Source organism: Sinocyclocheilus grahami, unplaced genomic scaffold (assembly GCF_001515645.1).
Source record: "Sinocyclocheilus grahami isolate Dianchi unplaced genomic scaffold, SAMN03320097.WGS_v1.1 scaffold576.1, whole genome shotgun sequence".
NCBI lineage: Eukaryota > Metazoa > Chordata > Actinopteri > Cypriniformes > Cyprinidae > Sinocyclocheilus > Sinocyclocheilus grahami.
In genome coordinates, this window is record NW_015505755.1 from 1079120 (window position 1) to 1098446 (window position 19327).

General features: G+C 42.8%; 3 protein-coding genes across 4 annotated transcripts in view; 1 reads left to right on the top strand and 2 right to left on the bottom strand.

The window, feature by feature from the left end:
• Window positions 1-761: 761 nt before the first annotated feature.
• LOC107556720 (secreted phosphoprotein 24-like) lies at window positions 762-10338 on the top strand. Of its 2 annotated transcripts, XM_016239907.1 has the most exons (7): window positions 865-1736; window positions 1966-2069; window positions 2271-2393; window positions 8769-8878; window positions 9189-9235; window positions 9315-9487; window positions 10198-10338. In XM_016239907.1, the coding sequence occupies exons 1-6, from the start codon at window positions 1679-1681 to the stop codon at window positions 9440-9442; spliced, it is 570 nt and encodes a 189-aa protein (XP_016095393.1). In that variant the 5' UTR covers window positions 865-1678; the 3' UTR covers window positions 9443-9487; window positions 10198-10338. The 2 variants fall into 2 exon arrangements, with proteins under 2 accessions (XP_016095394.1, XP_016095393.1); XM_016239908.1 differs by having other exon boundaries at window positions 762-1736; window positions 9190-9235; window positions 9315-10338.
• Window positions 3919-8178, bottom strand: LOC107556719 (uncharacterized). The gene is made up of 2 exons (XM_016239906.1): window positions 6897-8178; window positions 3919-5954 (listed from the first exon to the last, which is right to left on the bottom strand). The coding sequence occupies exons 1-2, from the start codon at window positions 7076-7078 to the stop codon at window positions 5537-5539; spliced, it is 600 nt and encodes a 199-aa protein (XP_016095392.1). The 5' UTR covers window positions 7079-8178; the 3' UTR covers window positions 3919-5536.
• Window positions 10339-10703: 365 nt separating the features above from the next.
• The window catches only part of LOC107556694 (ras-associated and pleckstrin homology domains-containing protein 1-like), an 86019-nt gene continuing 77395 nt past the window's right edge, over window positions 10704-19327 (bottom strand). The window contains exons 13-16 of the mRNA XM_016239863.1: window positions 13543-13641; window positions 13191-13311; window positions 12406-12548; window positions 10704-12236 (exon numbers count right to left, since the gene is read on the bottom strand). Coding sequence (XP_016095349.1) covers window positions 10704-12236; window positions 12406-12548; window positions 13191-13311; window positions 13543-13641 — 1896 coding nt within the window. The remainder of the gene's footprint in view (window positions 12237-12405; window positions 12549-13190; window positions 13312-13542; window positions 13642-19327) is intronic.

The window sequence follows — 19327 nt, forward strand, 5'->3', positions numbered from 1 at the left end:
TTGTAAAAGAGCATAATAGGACCCCTTAAAGAAATATTCAAATTGACTCAAATTGAACAAGCTCACAGTACTAAAAAATATATATTGATTTTAAACTTTAAGGCAATCAGGAAAACAACTTACATCGGGGATTACAGTGTGCATGTCGAATAAATACTTTTTAATAATATATATTATTAACAATACTGTATATACAGTACTTGTCAAACATTATGATTTTAAAATGTTTTTAATGAAGTCCCTTCTGCTCACCAAGGCTGCATTTATTTGATCAAAAATGCAGTAAAAACCATAACATTATGATATATTATATTGAAAATTCAGCTTTGCATCACAGGAATAAATTACATGTTAAGATATATTAAACAGTCATTTTAAATTGTTATAGTATTTCACAATAGTACTGTTTTACTGTATTTTTGAGCACATAAATATGGACAACTGGATTAGCACAATAGAAACCAGTGAGAAAATTGGGACAACTTCTACTAACACCTGCACATCAGTGACTAAAAATGTAAAAACACTATAAAAATAATAAAATAAAAAATATTTTTTCAAGTTGTATGTCGAACAGAAAGTGCTTTTAGAGTACATTTTACAAGAAAATACTATTTCAGTCTGTTTCGCATTTAATTTTCACATTTATTTCGATGTGCTACTTTGTAATTAATAGTGAAATTTACTAGCAAATTATGAGTTAAAGTAGTTTCTACAACATTTTTTTTTCATTGAATGCTTCAACGAGGGCATTTTTCATAACATTTGTTAAATTTTGCTGTTTCATAATTCTTGTACTGTTAAATATTTGATGAATAGCCTATGATATGCCATTTAATATCAAACTCCATTGTAACAACCCAGCATAGTGTGGCAACACCTCCGTTATTAGGACATGGTGTCACAACTGTCAACATGTTCAATGAACTTTGAACATAAGTATCATTATTCCTGAACAATAACTGTAAAAGTTCAAATATGTTTTAACAGACTATACAACAATTAACCAACTCTAAGAAATACTCACAGGAGTAAGAAGTGAAAATTAGCTGTAACAATTCACGATTTATGAAACTGATCTACAACAACAGGAACTTGTCAAGTCTGAACACCACTCTGCATCTGTTAGTAATATGAGCTCTCAGAAATGACTAATTGTTAAGAAAGCAGATTTCATCTTGGCTTATGACAAAATTAGATGTCTGTTCACTGAGCTTTTTCATCAGAGTCACAGATTTTATTAATCTCATTAAAACTTAAATTTCTCACTCCCCATCATGTTCTTGTTTATAATTGCTTGCCACATAGTCCTCTAGACATTCCTCTGTTCAGCTCCCCTTTGACCTACAAGTGGGAGGGCAACTTCATATTTTGTGCACAAGTTACTTTGCAATCATTTATAATTTCACATTTTCGGATGCAGGAGAAAATCAGAAAGAAAAAGTTTAGAAAGAAATTAAACAATTTTTACGTACGCGCGCACACATTACACAGTCATTTTTTAAATCAGATTATCAGAACAACAAAAAAACAAGCATTGGGTCTGTATGACAAAGTTCCTCTTTACCTAGATGTGTACGAACAGGAGAGAGATGCCAAATTAAACAATGCCTTGGAGAATTATAAGAGCCAGAACAGTTAAAAACGAGACTGTGGTAGTAAGAGCATCCAGTCTGGCATGAAAATGAGGTGCTGTGTTTTTCTGTTTCTGCTCCTGCAGGTTTTGGGAGTTTTAGGTGAGTGTGATCTTGATATATTATTAGCAGAGTGTAAGAGTGTAAGAAATAAATATGTAACAATACTCTGGTAAGGCTAACAATGGAAACATATATGCAGCTGTCATACTTTGCTAAAATAAAAGTCAGTGGTTAAAATGACTTGGATTTGTTTTTATTATTAGAAACTCTTGATTTTAATCTTGTAAATCCTTAAATGAGTAACATGACCTTCAACATGCAACCATAGGCTTTCCTCTGTTTGATGATGCTCTGCAGATAGCACTCAATCGGATCAATGCACGCATTGCCACCAATCACCTCTACAGAGTGTCCAAGGAGTCTGTAAAGAGGGTCAGTACACTCTTACAACGGTTTCATTTCTGCATCTGTCAAAACTGGTATAGGGTGACTAGTGAGAATCAAGCAGACAAAGTATAACACAAATTAATCGTTTAAAAAAGGCAATAAAACCAAAAATATCGATAGCAGCTTTCCAGTGGTCAGTGATTTTCCTGTAATAACTGCTGATCATTTGCTTTTATTTACCTTAAAATTGTTCCTCTGGGAATGGGCACGTTTGATCTGCATCTGAGGTTTGGCATTAGGGAGACGGAGTGTCAGAAGAGCTCTGGGGTCGATCCTCAGGGCTGCATGTACCGCAAAGGTTTTTTTGTGGTAGGTTATCTCAAGATGTTCATTCACATTAATATCATATATGAAGGACATGATTAAGATCCGGGTTTGCTGATAGATTGTAACAAATGGTGTTTGTTTGACCAGTGTTGGGGGTAACGCATTACAAGTAACGCGAGTTATGTAATCAGATTACTTTTTTCAAGTAACTAGTAAAGTAACGCATTACTTTTTAATTTACAAGAAAATATCTGAGTTACTTTTTCAAAAAAGTAATGCCAGTTACTTTGTTTTCCCATTTATTGCCAGACAAGTCTCCTGTCCCCATGTTGAGAGAAATCAGAAGTACAGAGGCGTTGTGTGCGCTGTGTGAACATGATGTAGTTCTAGACTAAATGTGAATGTGCATTAATTCATCCCACTCTCAAAAAAAAAACAGATTTAGTATTCATCAAAATGAATTAAAACTCAGAATATGCAATAATTAAATATGTTAAATAACACAAATGTATCTAATCCCATTTTATTAACCAATATCTTTGCTGCTGACCTTTGATGATCCAGTTCAACCGTACTAATAAGCACAAATGACTTTAGATAAACTAACAATTCTTTTTTTCAGTTTATCCACAGATGCTGTTGTGCTCACTGTGTGAAGAGTTTTGACAAAGTGATCCAAGTATTGAGAAATTGGCCCTAGAAACTTTAAAAAAAAAACTATAATGACCTCAAACTTTTGAATGATAGTATATACCACAAAACATGTTGGACTTTTAAAAAAAGTATAAAAGGGGTCCTATTATGCTCTTTTACAAAGTCTTGATTTTGTTTTGGGGGTGTACTAGAACAGGCTCTCATACTAGGTTGTTCAAAAACACATTATTTTTCACATATTTTACATTATTACAACACCTCTCTACCCAGTCTGGCATGAACGGCTCCAATAGTTCCTGTATCAAATGAAGGCCCGCCTTCTGAAATACGAAATGTGCTGTGATTGGTTAGCTGGGCCAGTGTGTGTTGTGATTGGCAGCACTCGGCGCCTGGTCGGGAAATGTCATGCCCCTTACCATAGCCGCCTGCGAGCTTCAGTGTAAATATTGTGTCAAAATCAAATCAATTTGAGCACGATTTAAACCCAGATGATTGTAACCACTCTAAGTTTGTCTGCCTTGGGGAAACTAGCATGTCTCCGACATAGTGATAACATCTCGGTTACTTATGTAACCTTGGTTCCCTGAATAGGGGAACGAGATGCTGCGATGACGTCATCGCTTTGGGAACACCTTCGGTGTGACGAATGTCTGAAGCCCTTATACCATCACGCCAATTTATTAGCCAAATAGCGCTTAGCACCGGCCCCAATGCGCACGTAGGTGAGCTATATAGCGTGCTGCGCGCTATTTCCATCAGATTTCACTGATTTACGAAGGAAGTGCTATCAAGGTACGGAACGGCCCAGCATCGCAGCATCTCGTTCCCCTATTCAGGGAACCAAGGTTACATACGTAACTGAGATGTTCCCTCTCATAGGCTCACTTCGATGCTACGATGACGTCATCGCTTTGGGAACGCTATACCATAACGCCTGTCGTACCTTAGATAGCTAGTAGACCAAGGAAAGCGTCTGCTCAATCGGATAAGACCCGGGAGCCATCCTCACGTCCAGACTGTAAAACTTGATGAAGGTGCTAGGAGAGGACCATCCTGCCGCAGCACAAACATCTTCCGTCGAGGACCCCTTGAAGAAGGCCTGAGGAGAAGCCACTGCTCTTGTGGAATGAGCACGTACCCCTAGAGGCGGGGTCAAGCCACGCGCCTCATAGGCCAAAGAAATAGCTTCCACTTTCCAGTGTGACATCCGCTGTTTAGTGACAGCAGAACCTCTGCTCTTACTACCAAAACACACAAACAACTGGTCAGATCCACGCCACTGAACTGTGTGGTCGACATAGATCCTAAGTGCCCTAACTGGACAGAGATTCAGGCTAACTGACCCCCTCCTCAGCTGGGGAAAAAGCCTCCAAGACCACTTGCTGAAAGCGAAATGGATTCAAAGCGACCTTCGGAACATAATCAGGCCTAGGTCGCAAAAAGACTTTAACCAGTCCTGGGGCAAAGTCCATACATGAAGGACTGATGGAGAGAGCCTGCAGATCCCCTACTCTCTTAAGGGAGGATAAAGCCATCAAAAGAACCGTCTTGAGGGTCAAGAGCTTCTCTGACACAGACTCCATCAGTTCAAAGGGATGGCCTGTCAGGCCCTCCAACACAATCGATAAGTCCCAAGAAGGAACTCGGGCTGGGCGGAACCTCGAACCGTCTCGAACCCTGCATAAAACTTGAGACCAGGGGGTGACGACCAACCGAAACACCTCCTACGAGTGCATGTCCCACCGATATGGCCGCCACGTACACTTTAAGAGTGGCGGGAGTAACCCCTTCAGAGAAACGACTCTGAAGAAACTCCAGTACTGAACCGATAGGGCAGTGGACTGGATCCAAAATGCGCTGACTACACCAAGAGGCAAAACGTCTCCACTTGAAAGCATATAAGCGTCTCGTGGAGGGAGCCCTAGAATTCATAATAGTGTCGGTAATCTCAGCCGAGAGACCAGAACACATTAGCGTACTCCGCTCAGTGGCCACGCCCATAACCTCCATAATACCGGTCGAGGATGCCAGATCATGCCTCAGGCTTGCGTCAACAGATCGTGTCTGAGGGGAACCTCCCATGGAGGGCCGGCTAGCAGACTGACCAGGTCCGAGAACCACGACTGAGTGGGCCACCACTCTACGGTTCTACGGTTGGAACGTACACCTGATTCTCCCGTATAGGATCCCAAAGCACCTGAGTGGTGGAAAAAGCTATAATGGGAAGATGTTTTCTGATTGTCCTGTCGGGCCTACCCACCACCCCAAAAGTGGGGGCTTTGGAGGCCGTCATAAACGGGCCATGCTCGCATGACCCTTGGGCTTTCTTTCGAACTCTGAAGGCTGGAACGCGCAGAGTATCCGAGGGGGTGCTCGTCGTAAGGACTCGACCTAAAACTGCCTGAGGCGCAATATGCGGCAGGACCGTCAAGATCAGAGTCAGGAGGCCACAGCGAGAGAGGCGAATACGCTTGTGCAGTTCGTCCACACTCTCTAAAGGAGGGCCTGGCCTCCGAAGACGAGCAGAGGAATCAGGAACTGCTATTAGGAGCCTGAGAACGAGAGGTCTTGGCCGTCGAACTCAGGTCTAACCGCTTTCGTTGTCGTGTGTGAGCAGGTGAGCGAGACCTAGGACCCCAATCCTTACGAGGGGGTACCTTAGGTGATGGCTCATGCCGCTGGGCCTTGCGACGCTGTAAAGAGGACGAGCGTGAACGAGCCGCAGGTGGCTGACGCTCTACTTCCCTAGCCCTGCGCAGGATGAGCTGTCGAAACGCGGCGGACTGCTGTTTCGCTGCTCGAAACTTCTCCACGACTGTAGTGACCGAATCTCCGAACAGGCCGTCACTCGAAATGGGGGCGTTCAAGAGAAAGGTCCTGTCCTTCTCCTTAATGTCAGTGAGAGTGAGCCAAAGTTGGCGCTCAGCTGACACTAAACCTGCCATGGACCTGCCCACTGCTCGAGGATGCCAGATCATGCCTCAGGCTTGCGTCAACAGATCGTGTCTGAGGGGAACCTCCCATGGAGGGCCGGCTAGCAGACTGACCAGGTCCGAGAACCACGACTGAGTGGGCCACCACTCTACGGTTCTACGGTTGGAACGTACACCTGATTCTCCCGTATAGGATCCCAAAGCACCTGAGTGGTGGAAAAAGCTATAATGGGAAGATGTTTTCTGATTGTCCTGTCGGGCCTACCCACCACCCCAAAAGTGGGGGCTTTGGAGGCCGTCATAAACGGGCCATGCTCGCATGACCCTTGGGCTTTCTTTCGAACTCTGAAGGCTGGAACGCGCAGAGTATCCGAGGGGGTGCTCGTCGTAAGGACTCGACCTAAAACTGCCCGAGGTGCAATATGCGGCAGGACCGTCAAGATCAGAGTCAGGAGGCCACAGCGAGAGAGGCGAATACGCTTGTGCAGTTCGTCCACACTCTCTAAAGGAGGGCCTGGCCTCCGAAGACGAGCAGAGGAATCAGGAACTGCTATTAGGAGCCTGAGAACGAGAGGTCTTGGCCGTCGAACTCAGGTCTAACCGCTTTCGTTGTCGTGTGTGAGCAGGTGAGCGAGACCTAGGACCCCAATCCTTACGAGGGGGTACCTTAGGTGATGGCTCATGCCGCTGGGCCTTGCGACGCTGTAAAGAGGACGAGCGTGAACGAGCCGCAGGTGGCTGACGCTCTACTTCCCTAGCCCTGCGCAGGATGAGCTGTCGAAACGCGGCGGACTGCTGTTTCGCTGCTCGAAACTTCTCCACGACTGTAGTGACCGAATCTCCGAACAGGCCGTCACTCGAAATGGGGGCGTTCAAGAGAAAGGTCCTGTCCTTCTCCTTAATGTCAGTGAGAGTGAGCCAAAGTTGGCGCTCAGCTGACACTAAACCTGCCATGGACCTGCCCACTGCCCGAGCCGTGTGCTTGGTAGCCCTAAGCGCCAAGTCAGTAGCTCGTCTGAGCTCTTTAACGGCCTCCGGGGTCAGGCCTTCTCCCTCGTCCAGCTCCTTGAGCACATCTGCCTGATAAGCCTGGAGTACACCCATAGAATGTAGTGTGGCCGCGGCCTGCCCAGCGGCCATGTAAGATTTTCCGATCAAAGCGGAAGTAACCCTACACGGCTTGGACGGCAGCAGAGGGCGTGACTTTCAAGACGGAGCGGAATTTGGAGTGAGATGTGCCGCGAGAGTCTCTTCTACGTCCGGCATAGCCGTGATCCGCCATTTTAGAAACCGTGGCAAAATCAGCGGCAGCGGGATTAGTGATGCGCACCGAAAAAGGTTGTTTCCAAGACCTCGAAACCTTGTGGTGGAGGTCTTGGAAAAAGGGGAGAGGTCTACGGGGTTGAGACGGAGTGCGGCTGGACAAAAATCGATCGTCCAGTTTTGACTGGGTCTGATTTTGCATCAGCTCGCTATCCCACTCTAACCCCAACTTATCCACAGCGCGCGTTACAACGTCTAATAGTTTGCTGTAAGACGGGGAGGTGCATTTCTCCTGTCCACTCAGAGGGAGAGAACTGCACACTTCACCCAATAAATCCTCAGAATCAGAGGCCGCTGTGGACAGCACGTCTCTGTCATACTGCATACAACCGAAAGACATCGCATCGCGAGCTTCCGGGGTAGGCCGCAAATTGTCATTGACGAAGACCACCGGATCCCCATAGCGCTCTTCGAGCACTTGCACATGGCCTGGAGAGAGCGAGAGAAAAGGAGAGAACTCCGTTGTCTCACCCTCTAAGCGCCTCGGCTCGCATGCGTCACCCCAAGCGACCGTCTCATGCGGCGCCTCGGCACCCGCAGAAACGGGATAGCGGGGGTTAGACGCGAGGCCTACTTTATTCGAGAAGGCCGCGAACCTCGAGCGCAGTGCTTTTAGCCATAGGCTATCACAGTGTTGACAATCAGAAAGGCCGCTAAGCGCCGCTTGGGCGTGTTGTAGGCCCAAACATTGCACGCACCTGTCATGAGTGTCTCCTCCTGCGATGAACCTTTCACACGGCTCGATGCATCTCCTGTAGCTCATCGTGTCCGCTGAAGAGGAGTAAACTGCTCTTTAGAAGGAATTAGCTAAGAACACGATAAAAGAACGCTTTCCTACAGGCGACAGATGATTCGCTTCCTGAAGGAAATGAAATCTGATGGAAATAGTTCGCAGCACGCTATATAGCTCACCTACATGCGCATTGGGGGCGGTGCTAAGCGCTATTTGGCCAATAAATTGGCGTGATGGTATAAGGGCTTCAGACATTCGTCACACCGAAGGTGTTCCCAAAGCGATGACGTCATCGCAGCATGGAAGTGAGCCTATGAGAGGGAACACTCGTTGCCTTCTCTAGTGCAGCTCAACCAGGTCTCGTCCCATTCGTCGGTATTTGTGATATTACAAATCCCAGAAAATATGCGTTGTAGTCCAAACGAGTTGTAGTCCAAACATTGTAGTTTTTGAAAAGTGATTTCTGTTAAATAAAATATCTCCTTTTGAAGTGGACTTTGAGCTTTGTAACTTTGCAGATCTTTTTTATGCTCAAACAGCAACATTACAGACTAACTAAAGTTGAAAAAGTGCAAAAAGCATAATAGGACCCCTTTAATGTTATGTGACTGTTGAATTTGCTGCAACATTTTTTAAATGTGTATATTAACAATGCTTTGTAGAAACTTGCATAATGAAAAATAATAATAAGTAACATTGATTAGTAATATTAAGAGTATTAAGTTATTTTTTAGTGAATTTATTTGATTCTTGTCCATACCATTGGGAATTTAGTCGGAGGCAGGTTGCTATATCAGAGCCATAGTGAACCAGGATATCACTCGCATCATCTCTCTCTCAGATGCACAAAGGCCGACAGCTCGAGCTCTGAGTCCAATGAGGAGGTGAGTGTCAACATAAAGCTAAGAGACTGTATTTTACCATGGGCATACAAACATTTGCATGAATAGATAGATACAGGCCAAAATGTAAGCGTCTAGTAAACAAGCAAGAAGGGCTAGAATGAAGTGCAAGTTTGCATCAGTAAATGTAATTTGATTAAAAACTATTCATTGACTATTGTGCAGAAGTATGAGAACGGTGTCAAGGATAGTTAAACTGAAAATATTATTTTAATTTTAAGTAAATTAATTTTAATTTATAAATGCATGACTAAACAATGAATTAATTGCTGACAACTTCTTTCTGCCAACAGGGGGGGTTAGGATTATACTATGATTTAAATCATTTTGGGACTGGAGGTAAATACATTTGTCATATTTCATACTTTCATATTTGGTGTATAAATATTGCAATCACAATGTTAATAATGCTTTGTAGACCGCACACATTCAACTTCAGCACCAAGCATTAATGTGGTTCCACCAATACATGCAGGTCATCATGACAACACTGAAACCAACCATGTTCGTGGAGACCACTTCAACAATCACCTGCCATATCACTGACCTGCTGGATTAAATCACATGAAGATTCTTCATACAAACATTAAGGTGCTACAAACATAAAGCTAAATGAAAAGACTACTGTACTAAGGATTTTGCCAATGGCTACCAATAACTACATCCTCCACTGAAACATGAAACAGGATTATTAACAATCTTTCTACAAATAAAAACCTGCTGGCATTAACCTCCACGAGAAACCCAATAAAAACAGAAACATGTATAATTACATTTTAAATTACACATTTTGCAGAGAGATATGCAGAGCATGATGTTCATAGACCTTCGATGGATCATGACCTGATACTTTAATAATTTAATATCAACTTCAGTTAGTCACTTCTCAACAGCCTGAAAAGTTTCATGATATTGTAAATACATTCAATAAACAAATTCTTCAAAATCAAATGTGGACATGAGATAATATGCATACTTTGTACTAATGGAAAGTAGCTCTTATAGAGCCATTATAGGTGCTCACTGTAAGATTCTAAAGTTGTATGTCATGTCTAAATGGGAAAAATATGCCAGAATCCTTTAACAAGTAAAACCTACAGGGAAATGTAACTTCCTAATGGCCTCTTTTTGTAAGATGATAATATTTTTATCTGTTATTTGATACGCATGGTCTAGAATCTTAAGGCGTGGCTGTATTCACGAGCCAATGATACAAGTTGTAATACAGGATATACGATAAATCTATGTGAATAATGATTGTGTCATTCAGTCACATGACTTAAAAGCCTATCTCTCCATAGGTGAACAATTTGTAAAAGTAAGCATGAATGTTCACCAGAGGAAGTAAGGACCAACAAGGAACAGCAAGGCAGTCATTTGTTTTACCTAAACAAAGATACTGCAGCAAATGAGAATATCTACAATTTAAACAGGTCTAATAAAATAAAAAAAAACTTCCACAGTCTCACAGAACTAGACATTGAGTCAACTCCCTGAACAAGTCCTTCATGTTACAGTTTTGACAGTTACAACTAAAACGCATTTAAAGTGGCTCAAAGAACAATAGTGATCAAGATACATTCTAGATGCCTCCATTCAGCACTGGATCTGCCACATAAATGGTTAAAGTTGTGCCAAACTAATATACCAGCCAAACACACTGTCTAAATCAATTTACCCATCTAAAACTCCTCAAACAATAATAACCATCCAACCATTTAAAAAAGTCTGAAATAACAAAATCTCTTCAGATTATTAAATAATCGATAATATATAAACAATATAAAATCAAAATTAAAAATCCCACTCAACCCCAAAGTTCAGCAGGTGGGGACTGAGGAGTTTTGTGACTTTGTGACTCAGTTTGATTGGTCATTGCAGGAGATGCAACAGGAAACTGGCTAGCAAGCTGCTTAACCAGAGATGGCACTGATGAGGTTTGGCTGGAGAAGGGTAGTGTCTTGGAGATGCTGTGTTGCTTGGGTAGTGTAGGTGGGGGTTGGTTCTTCAATGGTGCTGGAAGTGGAGGAGGAGGAGGTGGGGGTGGGGGAGGTGGTGGTGGTGGTGCTGGAGTTTGAGGTGATGAAGCTACTGGGGATACTGGAAGAATGCCATACAAAGGTTTTGGTGCTGTCTGGGGTGGAAATCCACCAGTGAAAGTTTTGGGCAAAACTGCAGGATGAATTGGCAGCTGCATGGGAGCTGATGGAGGTGGTGGTGGATTTGGAGCTGTATGCTGTTGAGGAGGGAGTGTAGGTGCTGATGGTAGTGGTGGTGGAGGGGGAGGAGGGGGAGGTGAATGGATCTGATTGGCTGGTGGTATTACATCCTGGGGTACATTGCGAAATTTGTGGGCAAGGACCTGCTTGTGTCCATTGGATATGAAACGTGCCTGCACTGTAAAGGTTGGTGCAGGAGGGGTAAGGCCATTAGCCTGAAGAGGGGGTGGAGGAGGTGGGAAAGGTTGTGATTGGATTGGCACTATGGGTGGAGGAGGTGGCAGGGGTTGTGACTGGATTGGCACTATGGGTGGAGGAGGTGGTAAATGCTGTGACTGCATGGGCATTATGGGAGGAGGAGGTGGTAAAGGCTGTGACTGCACAGGCATTATGGAAGGAGGAGGTGGTAAAGGCTGTGACTGCAAGGGCATTATGGGAGGAGGAGGTGGTAAAGGCTTTGACTGCATTAGCATTATGGGAGGTGGAGGTGGTAGAGGCTGTGACTGCATGGGCATTATGGGAGGTGGAGGTGGTAGAGGCTGTGACTGCATGGGCATTATGGGAGGTGGAGGTGGTGGAGGTGAGGGGGAAGGAGGAGGGGAGGACTGAAGAACTGTTGCTGGGGCTGGAGGACCAAGTTTCAAAACAGCCATGGCTGATCCAGGTGGAGGCATTGGGGCAGGTGGAGGTGGAGGAGGAGGGGGTGGGATGTTAGCCCCTGGTGGAATATTGTTTGATTGTGGTTTGGAGGCCAGTGGGACAGGTGGCACTTGCTGCTGGACTTGAGGCTGAGGCTTGTGGTGAATTGTGGCCTGAGTGGCATTCTGCAGCCGAGTGATAGTGCTGTATTTGGCGAACATTGTAGGTGTGGCATGGTGGGGGATATTGGAAATAGGAGGAGGAAGGGGTGGAGGAGGTGGTGGTGGGACTGGAGTTGCATGGGGTGGTACTTGTGCCTGAATCGGTGCCTGTGTCAGTGCCTGGGTGACACTTCCATGTGACTGTGGAATTGAATATGGATGTGGCTGTTGCTGTGGTTGTGAATGCTGCTGTTGAGGCACATGATGAGAAGAATGGCTGCTATGGCTTGAATGGGTAGAACGGATTGATTCTGGCCTTGCCTGAACCAATATAAAAACAAGAAAAAATAATAATACGTTATTTCTTAATTTAATATCCTTTCCGCTTTTAGTGTGGTTCATCTTACTCTGTGGTGTTTTATCAAGAGATTAACTGAAGAAAGTGCTCAAGTAAAGAGATGTATCTCTCCAGAGAAAGAGGACAGCTCACCCTTGTGCTCTCCTCTATTTGTGTCCCTCTCTTCCAGGCCTCAGAGAAGATTGAACTGACTACACTCTGGGAGCGGGCATGGGAGGATGAAGTACCATCTGACATACCACTGTCTGCCTGGCTAGAGTGGTTTGACTGTGACTCTTTAAGCACAAACAAATATGCACAAACATCAGATAGCAACCTACAGTAACAAGTAGCATTTACAGTAATAAGTCAGTAAAATCACTATTATGCCATTAAAGGAAAATGCTCCATAAGTTACAATGATATTTAAAAAAAAAAAAAAAAAGATTTCATAAAAGAGTTTACAAAGGTCAGTGATCAGGTTCAAGTTACTCACCAGGTATACTGACTGAGCTTGTTCCCGACTTGATGCTGGTGCTGGAGAGAGAAGACCAGTCATAGGCAGCCTCTGTGCGCTTCATGGCTTCCTGATAGTTCACATACAATTGCTTCCCATACTGTACATAAAACACATTCAATGATGAAGTTATATAAACTCAACATATACGCGGGCATGGGAGGATGAAGTACCATCTGACATACCACTGTCTGCCTGGCTAGAGTGGTTTGACTGTGACTCTTTAAACACAAACAAATATGCACAAACATCAGATAGCAACCTACAGTAACAAGTAGCATTTACAGTAATAAGTCAGTAAAATCACTATTATGCCATTAAAGGAAAATGCTCCATAAGTTACAATGATATTTGAAAAAAAAAAAATATATATTTCATAAAAGAGTTTACAAAGGTCAGTGATCAGGTTCAAGTTACTCACCAGGTATACTGACTGAGCTTGTTCCCGACTTGATGCTGGTGCTGGAGAGAGAAGACCAGTCATAGGCAGCCTCTGTGCGCTTCATGGCTTCCTGATAGTTCACATACAATTGCTTCCCATACTGTACATAAAACACATTCAATGATGAAGTTATATAAACTCAACATATACACATATATGGTTGAATATTAAACAATTTCCAACATGAACTCTGGTTATAAATTCCTTTTCAAATACAGAAGAGTTACAGTTATATAAATGTGGCATATTAGATAGTTTCAGAGGAACATGTTTTGAGGCCACAGGTTTCATTAATTGAACAGAAAACATAACAGACAAGCTATGGGATTACCTTAGCAATACGAATGCCATTGACCCATTGGTGTAGAGTTCTGACATCATCACAGCACAAGTATTTGATATACTGTGACTTCTTCTGGATCTGAGGGTGCTGTGGGCACAATCAACAATATTACCAAGACACTGAAGACATCAATGGTTCAAGAGATTTTCTTTAGATTGCTAATACATATGAACCATTAGAGGGCAGTAACAATGATTTAGACCAGTGGTTTTTAAACTTGTCCTGGAGCATCCCCAGCACGGCACATTTTGTATGTCTCCTTTATCAGACACACCCAATTCAGGTCTTGCAGTTTCTACTAATGAGCTAATGAGTTAAATCAGGTGTGTTACATGAGGGAGACATACAAATGTACAGGGCTGGGAGTCCTCTAGGACAGGTTTGAAAACCCCTGGTTTAGACAATATGCATAATGCAAAGCCATCTGCCACACAATCACATGTGAGTTGTCCATACAGTTAGCCAGCTGTTGGCCTACCCATTTTTTAATTTAGTTAAAAAAATTATATTCACAAATGTAGTCTATTTACATTTGTGAAAATAGATAGGAATCAGAGCATTTAAAGGGTTAGTTCACCCAAAAATTTAAATTAGCCTGTGTTTTACTCACCCTCAAGCCATCCTAGGTGTATATGACTTTCTTCTTTCAGACGAATCCAATCGGAGTTGTATTAAAAATGGTCCTGGAACTAGTGGACGGGTGTTTCTCTTTTAAAGGGGTCATATGATGCTTTTTTAAAGATAATTATTTTGTGTATTTGGTGTATCAGAATATGTTGACATGCTTTAATGTTCAAAAAACACATTCTTTTTCAAATACTGTACATTATTGTCGGTCCTCTATGCCCCTCCTCTCTCAAACGCTTCGTTTTCTACAAAGTCCCTCCTTCCGACAAGCGCAGTCTGCTCTGATTGGCCAGCTGACCCAGTGCATTGTGATTGGCCGAACACTGCAAGCAATGCCCTGTAACACTGTAACGCCCCTTACCATAATCGCAAGCTTCATCTTTCAAAATACTCTATAACAGTCCAAAACACGTTAAATAAAGCGCGCGCTTCCGTAATAAAACGTGCCTCACACGGCTCCGGGGGGTGAATGCAGGCCTCCTGTAGTGAATATATGCGTTTTTATCAGAAAAATACCCATATTTCAACCGCAATAAACACTTTTCTATCACTTCCGCTATCTGTCATATGCGGAAGCATTCCAGCAGATGACGTAGGTGTTGCTTGATTAGTGACGAACGCAGAGAGAGAACAAAACAAAATGCCGGTCATGAATTAGAAGCACAAAACGAGGATCTGTAAAGAAAAATGTCTGAGGATTTCAATATAAGCCAAGAGGAGACTGGTTTTCCTTTGCTAAAGTAAGGAAACTTTGCTACCGTAAACTCGTGAGACTAGCCAATCTCAGAGGCGCACACGCACGATGCATACGTCCTACGTCATCAGCCGCAATGCTTCTGCATACGGCAGTCAGCAGAAGTGAGAGAAAAGTGTTTATTACGTTTGAAATATGTATATTTTTCTGACAAAAATGCTGGATTCGCTACAGGAGGCCTTCATTCACCCCCCGGAGCCGTGTGAGGCACGTTTTATTACGGTTGCTTGCGCTTTATTTAACGTGTTTTGGGCTGTTAAAGAGAAACATCCGCCCACTACAATGATGGAGCTTAGAAGTGCCAGGACCATTTTTAATATAACTCAGATTGGATTTGTCTGAAAGAAGAAAGTCATACACACCTAGGATGCTTAGAGAGTGAGTAAAACACAGGCTAATTTTAATTTTTGGGTGAACTAACCCTTTAAACCTTCCTTTGAGATTCCAGAAATCCAATATTTTAACATTTTATTTGATTTTACTCTTGGATACTATAATGGATACTATAAATAAATGTGTAAAATGTTTGAGTAGACAGATTTGCTTCTTTAGCTGCTGAGGTTCACGAGATGTTGTTGATATACACTCTGTGTTGGGGAGTAATGTAATACATGTAACAGTGTTATGTAATCAGGATACAAAAACTGTAATTCGTTACAGTTACGTCATAAAACAAAGTAATCAGATTACAGTTACATTTTGTAAAAAATGGGAATACTATCAGGATTACAATGGTTTCATTAAAGTAAAGAATTACTGATGATGGGTGGTGATGCGTCTCTACTAATAGTGAAATCTGCTTAAATAATAGTGCTGTTATAAGTGATTCGCGCTTTCTTCCTGTGGGAGACTGCAGCAAGCTCTCTCAGCACATCTGGACTTTGCTGATTTCGCTAATCTGTTCGAAAGTTGGACCGTCATTGTGACATCCTTAAAAATTAGAATAGGGTCCATGTCAGGGACTATTCTAATAGGCCTATTGCATATTAAATTATAGTGGTAGGTGACGTCAAGTCAACTTTAGGCTTTATGAATCAAGGCGAGCCTTTGGAAGGTTTAATTACCTTAGCCCAACAGGCTAACGTGTTGTGGCAATGTCTGATGTCGGAAGTGTGCAGAGGATTTCTTTTTCCCCAATTCAACGGGGTGAATGTGTCAGTGGTCGAGGGACAATCAGCTTGTGTCTTGACGGCTGAAATCGAAACACTTTTAAACAAATGGGCAATCAGAGTGGTGCCTGAGCCGTCAGGGATTTTATTCCCGTAATTTTGTAATTCCAAAGAAACCGGACACAGCCCTTCATCCAATTTTGGACCTTCATGTGTTGAACAAGCACCTACGAAAGTATTCAATCAGAATGTTGACACACAAAGTACTTTGTCGATTGATTCGTCTGAATGATTGGTTTGTGAAAATCAATCTGTCAGATGCATATTTTCCACATAGACATTTACCCCTCTCACAGAAAATTCCTCAGATTTGCATACCAAGGCACAGCTTATGAGTTTCAAACTATTTCGTTCAGGCTATCTTTAGCCCCAAGGGTTTTTACAAAATGTGTGGAAGCAGGCCTGTTCCCATTGAAGAACAAGGGAATAAGAATATTGTCTTACATAGACGATTATCTGATATGCTTGTCACCAAGAGAGCAAGCAGTGAAAGACACAGACGTATAAAATCATCTCAGCAACTTGGGGTTCAGGATCAACATGATAAGTCCTCTGCATTGCAGGTGATCCCACCCACCCGACACACAGCTTCTTCAGTCTGCTGCCATCAGGGAGGAGACTGCGGAGTCTCCAGGCCAGGACCAGCAGACTGAAGGACAGCTTCATCCATCAGGCTGTCAGAAAGCTGAACTCCCTCCCGACCTTGCCCCCCCTCCCCTCTTTTGCCCCACACACCACTGAACTCTGACCCTCTGATGGACTCTCCCACTCCCCCCTCCCAAATACACACACACACTGTCACTTTAATCAGTCTGAAATAAGCTCTTTTGCACTACAAATAATTTTTTTGCACTACATCACTATATCTGCACTGTTGTTTACTTTACTGGTTTGCACTCTATGCTCCATATGCCTTGTGCTTTATATATATATTTTTACATTTTACCTTATTTGTATATTTGTATAGTTGTATTTTGTATTTAATCTGTATTTATGTTATCTGTATGCACCAAAGGGTCTGAGAGTAACGCAATTTAAATTCTCTGTGTGTATGTGCTGTACATGTGGAAGAATTGACAATAAAGCAGACTTGACTTGACTTGATAAAGAGCCGTTTGGAGCCCTCTCAACAAACAATATCTGGGGTTCAGCGTAGACTCCCTCTCTTATCAAGTCATACTAACAGAAGGGATAATTGCGTCTTTCACACAATGTCTCACCAGCCAGTTTAATTTCCCCCACTCTAGCCAGAGTGAGGGAACAGGGTCTGCCATAAATACTGATAGTTCCACACTAGCCATCCAAACATTGGGTGGCCAAGATGGTTTAACCGCTGTCAGGCCAGCCATGGCCCCTCCCATCCATCTCCTGTCCAAGGATAGCTCTCTGGGCTTGGCCCGTGAGAGGTGGAATTTGAATGCAGCAGGTCTGCCTCCACCAGTCATACATACTATACAGAGTGCAAAAGCCTTCTCTACTCGCTCACTTTATAGCAATAAATGGCGAGTCTTTGAAGAATGGTGTGAGCAGTAGGGCTGTCAATTTTTTTTTTAAATTTTGAATATTCGTCGAATAAAAAAACCCCCACATTCGAATAAAAAATCGTTGCATTCGAATTTTAGGTCTGCGTCAGCCATCAGGCAGCCTTATCAGTGGCGCATGAAATGCGACGAGAATGTAAGTGTCATTGCATTTTAATGCTTTTGTTAGCCTATCCAGTTGAACCCAGTAGATGCAGCGCTGCTACGTTGTTCATTCAATATATTGCGGAACCGCTGTCAGGCCAGCCATGGCCCCTCCCATCCATCTCCTGTCCAAGGATAGCTCTCTGGGCTTGGCCCGTGAGAGGTGGAATTTGAATGCAGCAGGTCTGCCTCCACCAGTCATACATACTATACAGAGTGCAAAAGCCTTCTCTACTCGCTCACTTTATAGCAATAAATGGCGAGTCTTTGAAGAATGGTGTGAGCAGTAGGGCTGTCCAATTTTTTTTTAAATTTTGAATATTCGTCGAATAAAAAAAAAACCACATTCGAATAAAAAATCGTTGCATTCGAATTTTAGGTCTGCGTCAGCCATCAGGCAGCCTTATCAGTGGCGCATGAAATGCGACGAGAATGTAAGTGTCATTGCATTTTAATGCTTTTGTTAGCCTATCCAGTTGAACCCAGTAGATGCAGCGCTGCTACGTTGTTCATTCAATATATTGCGGAAAACGAGAGCATCAGTGTGGCGAAGATGTTGTTTATGGCGAAACTGAAACCAAGCCGTTCACACACAACGCATATTTATCACATTTTCTAGCGGGGCATCTATCAGCGTTGCACTCGCGTCTCGCACAAGAGAGCGGTAGGTTTAGAAAGCCATGTAAAATTAATGTAAGTTCAAGTTTTAAAAAACATGTCTCAAGACTTTATGGCGGTTTTCCCCCATCCCACTGTATCTCATGTTTTTAAATTAAGAGAGTAGCCTATTCTTTGTGATTGGTTTTCGGGGCCTTTGTATTAAACTATACATACATGCACGGTGCTGTTTTTTTTCAAATTGTTTAAGCAACTTTATTAATTATATATGGTTTATAAATATTATTTTAAACATTATGCACTTTTTTTCAAAGATAGTCGTGTTATTTTATTACGCTTTGAAGAAACGTGCATAATATTTTGTTCGATGCACCCTCTTGTGGCCTCAGGAGAGAAGCCAAAAGCTTTTTTCCCCCTAACTGAAATTATGCCTTTTAAATTCTAACATAATTCGAATTTTGATCATATTTAAGTGCAAAATTCGAATTTAGTTGTTCAGTCATTTTGACAGCCCTAGTGAGCAGAGTCATATTGCCCCTTTTCAGTGCTCAGTGAGGGACATTTTATGCTTTCTCCAAAATCTTCTAGATAAGGGGAAGGCTTTCTCCACCATAAAGGTGTATTTAGCAGTTATTTCAGCTTGTCATGTAGATTTTGGCGAAAAATCAGCAGGCTAGCATCATCTAATAAGTTGTTTTATGAAAGGTGCATGCCATAAACAGCCGGTGTCCAGACAGATGGTTCCTTTTTGGGATTTATCCATCATCCCAATAGCCCTCTCTCAGCACCCTTTTGAGTCATTAGAAGCAATTGGGCTTAAGTATCTCTCGCTTAAAGGGGTCATATGATGCGATTTCAATTTTTCCTTTCTGTTTGGAGTTTTACAAGCTCTTGGTGCATAAAGAAGATCTGTAAAGTTG